The 3874-nt window shown below is 26.2% G+C and overlaps 1 protein-coding gene across 1 annotated transcript; it reads left to right on the top strand.

The window, feature by feature from the left end:
- Window positions 1–1420: 1420 nt before the first annotated feature.
- Smp_177780 (putative sugar transporter) lies at window positions 1421–2995 on the top strand (the record flags this gene model as incomplete). Its single annotated transcript, XM_018797171.1, has 1 exon — window positions 1421–2995. One exon carries the CDS (start codon window positions 1421–1423, stop codon window positions 2993–2995), a length of 1575 nt encoding a protein of 524 aa, XP_018652239.1.
- Between the last annotated feature and the right edge of the window lie 879 nt (window positions 2996–3874).

Below are 3874 nucleotides of genomic sequence, written 5' to 3'. Positions count from 1 at the left end.
TGTGTATGATTCAGATTCATAAATTGTAGATGATAAATGTACCTTCCATGATTCTTTTCCTTATCTCTTTAAAGACAGTTACTAGATTTAATGAAGTTTATTCAAGATACTATATTTAGAAAAATCAACTAATTTATTAAAAGCATAGGTCTTTATCTTCCAATTGTATAATTAACAACTTTGTTAATTTAAGGTAATAGTTTGTACATATGAATGCAAGTCATATAATTTGAGATTTAGTCATAAATTTCAATTCTATACATTTCTTTAGACATTAAACTGTATCGGAAAATACACCTTTTCCTTATAAATTTATTCATATAAATACGAATAATACTCGGACTATTTCGCATTTATTTATTAAAGATGCCAGCTAAAATATAAAATATATGCACTAATCTTTGTTAAAAGTTCTTGCTTTGTTTCACATACATATAAACAGAACAGACGTATCTTATTCTTGTAAATGAAAATTAATTTACGTTAAATACCTTCATTTTTAGTGTGAATATTTTTTAAAATCATCAAATAGATTAGTAATATTAATTGCCTTTATAATGGGATTGCCTGTAGAGTTAATTGAGTATTATTCTTTGTATAGTTTTGATATGGGCCATATCGATAACCAAACTGATCATTGTAAAGGTCATATAGATTGATTTTCAGCTTTCTGTTCAACACATTACCACTTAAGATTAAACCTAGGACCTTCATAATACCATGGTAGAAACGTCAAGTTTAAACAGTTGAGTTGGGACTCACAGGTTCACAACATCAACTTCAGTCAATTTACGACATGCTTTGACAATCATTCAGTGTCATTGATGATAAATATTTCACCCCTAATATGTCAGAATTTCATCATCTATGACTTTCCATTGTAATTTGGAGGAATCATTTTGGATGATATTATTAGATAAGCACATAATTACTGTTTACATTTTGAGTGTACCCTAACTGACATTAATCCAGGACAAATATGAACCACTAAACAAAGTGTTTATCTATTTACAGAACACTAAACATAAAATTATTCTAAGCTTTCCTAATGTTATAAACCATTTATAAGAATTAACATCTAAATTTAATTAAATTGTATCATAATATATGGGCGCCCAATTAATGTGAGACATTAAAAAGAAAAAATGTATTTGTGAAATCTAAGAAAATGATTGGTTCACTTTCTTAAAAATTTCAACCAATCAGCTTCTTACAATCTAACAAAAAATTTGATTGGTTAATATTTTTTATGATAAATTCAAATATTCTTTTTTTTTCTTCATTTGATTAACATTTTAAATTTTTAGTTTTTCTTATCCAAATGTTATTTATAACTGATATAAATCATTTTAAAACACATTGACTTTTCTGATTATTCAATTAAAAACGGTACATTTGGATTTTTTAAACAATATTTTCAATGTTTTCAATATTTCAACGAACTATTCATTTAAAACAATCTATTCATTTAGTTATATTTTGTTTTTTCTTATATAAATTAACAGAAACAATTTTACAATATGGTACACGTATTGAAATATATAAAATTATTTGTTTATCATTTATAAATTCAACAAAAATAGAAAAAATTATTTGTTCCGGTGAAAATGACAATATTGATGTTGATTATGATCATGATCATGATGATGCTGTCAAACATTCTATAGATGATCAATTATTACCTAAAATACAAAGATTATCTGGATATTATTTATTAACCTATCGTATATTGTTAAATTTACCAGCTACAATAGCTTGTTTTGTCTATGGTATATGTTCAAATAAATATGGTCATAAAATATCAATGTTAATACCATGTTTAGGTGCAGTTATTGCATGTACATTATTTTCTTTAAGTATATTACCAAATAATAATATAATTCATCATTCTGTTATATATATTTTAATTGGTGGATTTATTTATGGTATATGCGGTAAAAGTAGTGCAATTACAATGGGAGCTAATAGTTATATAACTGATATGACTAATATAGATAATCGTACATGTATGCTTGGTCGATTATTAGGTATAAATTGTCTTGGTTTATCTATTGGAACATTATGTCTTGGTTTATTTTTAACATTTTTAAATTATTCTGATTCAATTATATTTTGTGCATTAAGTAATTTATTTATTGTTTTAATTTTATTATTTTTTGTGGTTGATTCAAAATCTGATGAGAATACACCTATATTACATAATAATGATAATAATAATAATAGACCAATTCACCTTACAGTACCTTGTACTAGATCCATGGAAATGACAAATAATCATATCATGAAACTATATGAATTCATTCAAACAACAATCATTGAACAATTTTATCAATCATATAAATTTTTATTTTCAAAAAATTTCAATGAAAAACATAAATTATTATTAATTTTATTATTTACAGTATTATTTAATCAAATGACAAAATCTGGTGAACAAGATATTATATTATTATATTTACGTAATGAACCAACATTATGGACTAGTCAATTATATAGTTACTATTTAACATGTTACTATGGTTGTATGTTTATACATTTAACATTGATACTACCAATAATTGAACAAAAATTGACACTTCATGATACAACTTTTATTTTGATTGGTTTATTATTAAAAATTATACGTTTATTATTATTTAGTATAACTAAACAAAAAAGATGGATATTTTTTGGTGCAATTATTGGATCAGCAGCTGGTTATATAACATCAGCAACACGTTCTATTATAAGTAAATTAATATATAAAACAGAAATTAGTGCATCATTTGCATTAATATCAATATTTGAAACGATGGCAAATTTATTTGGTGGTTTATTATTTACTATAATTTATAATTATACATTAACTTTTATGACATCATTTATTTTTATATTAGATGCATTATTACATGTATTAATTATGATTTTATTTATATGGTTACGTTTTAAATTAATTTTATTTGAGAAAACTATGAATTATGGAAAAAATTATGAATATATTGAAAATAAGACATAATATAAGAGAATAAATAGAGAAAGAGAGAGTAATGTATATTATTGTAATTGTGTAATGAAAACAATAAAAAATCATAGATTCACTTTGTATTGTTTGTTTAGATCTTCTCATTGATAATTATGACATATATTAGGGAAATTACTAAACTTGAAATCCTGATGGGAAGCGGAAAAGAGGAAGGCCAAAGAACACATTATGTCGGCAAATAGAAGCATATATGAAAAGGATGAATGTTAACTGGAAAGAACTGGAAAGGATTTCCCAAAATAGGGTTGGATGGAGAATGCTGTTGTGCGTCCTATGCTCCACCACGAGGGGTAAAAGGCGTTAGTATGTAAGTAATGATGTTTACGATTAAAATTGATCAGTATCTCATTGGCCATACGTGCATCCTGTACGGATTGCCTCGATATTATCTTAAGTCACAAGCAGTATAAGTAGAGATGGATAGTGGCTGGTAGTGGAATCCAAGAAACGTACGTCGTTCTATTTGAGACTCGTCAGTTAGATGTACTTGCATCTCAGAGTCGATGTAGATAACGTGATGGTATTTGAAACGAACGGTACTGGGTTCGAGTCTTGAAGTGAAAGGGAAACTATAAGTAGATGTTTCTGGATTTTGGATTGTATCAGTGGATGTAAGAGATAATTTACTAAATATTTTGAGGAAAAAGATTAGATCTGGTAGAAATCTCTACTTTCATAAAGTGTAATGGCGGCCTGTTTAAACATCTGGGCTACCTGTTCCTGTCATCTAGATATTTCAACAAGTTATCTAATTTCGTTTGTTTTAATACATCATTATGCCTATTAATCGCACAACCTATTCAAGTGCGTTTCTGAAAAGTGTAAGACCTTTCGCTGTAAAGGTTACAGAAG

This window comes from Schistosoma mansoni, chromosome 4 (assembly GCF_000237925.1).
Source record: "Schistosoma mansoni strain Puerto Rico chromosome 4, complete genome".
NCBI classification, from domain to species: Eukaryota; Metazoa; Platyhelminthes; class Trematoda; order Strigeidida; family Schistosomatidae; genus Schistosoma; species Schistosoma mansoni.
This window is presented reverse-complemented; position numbering and strand designations above follow the sequence as displayed.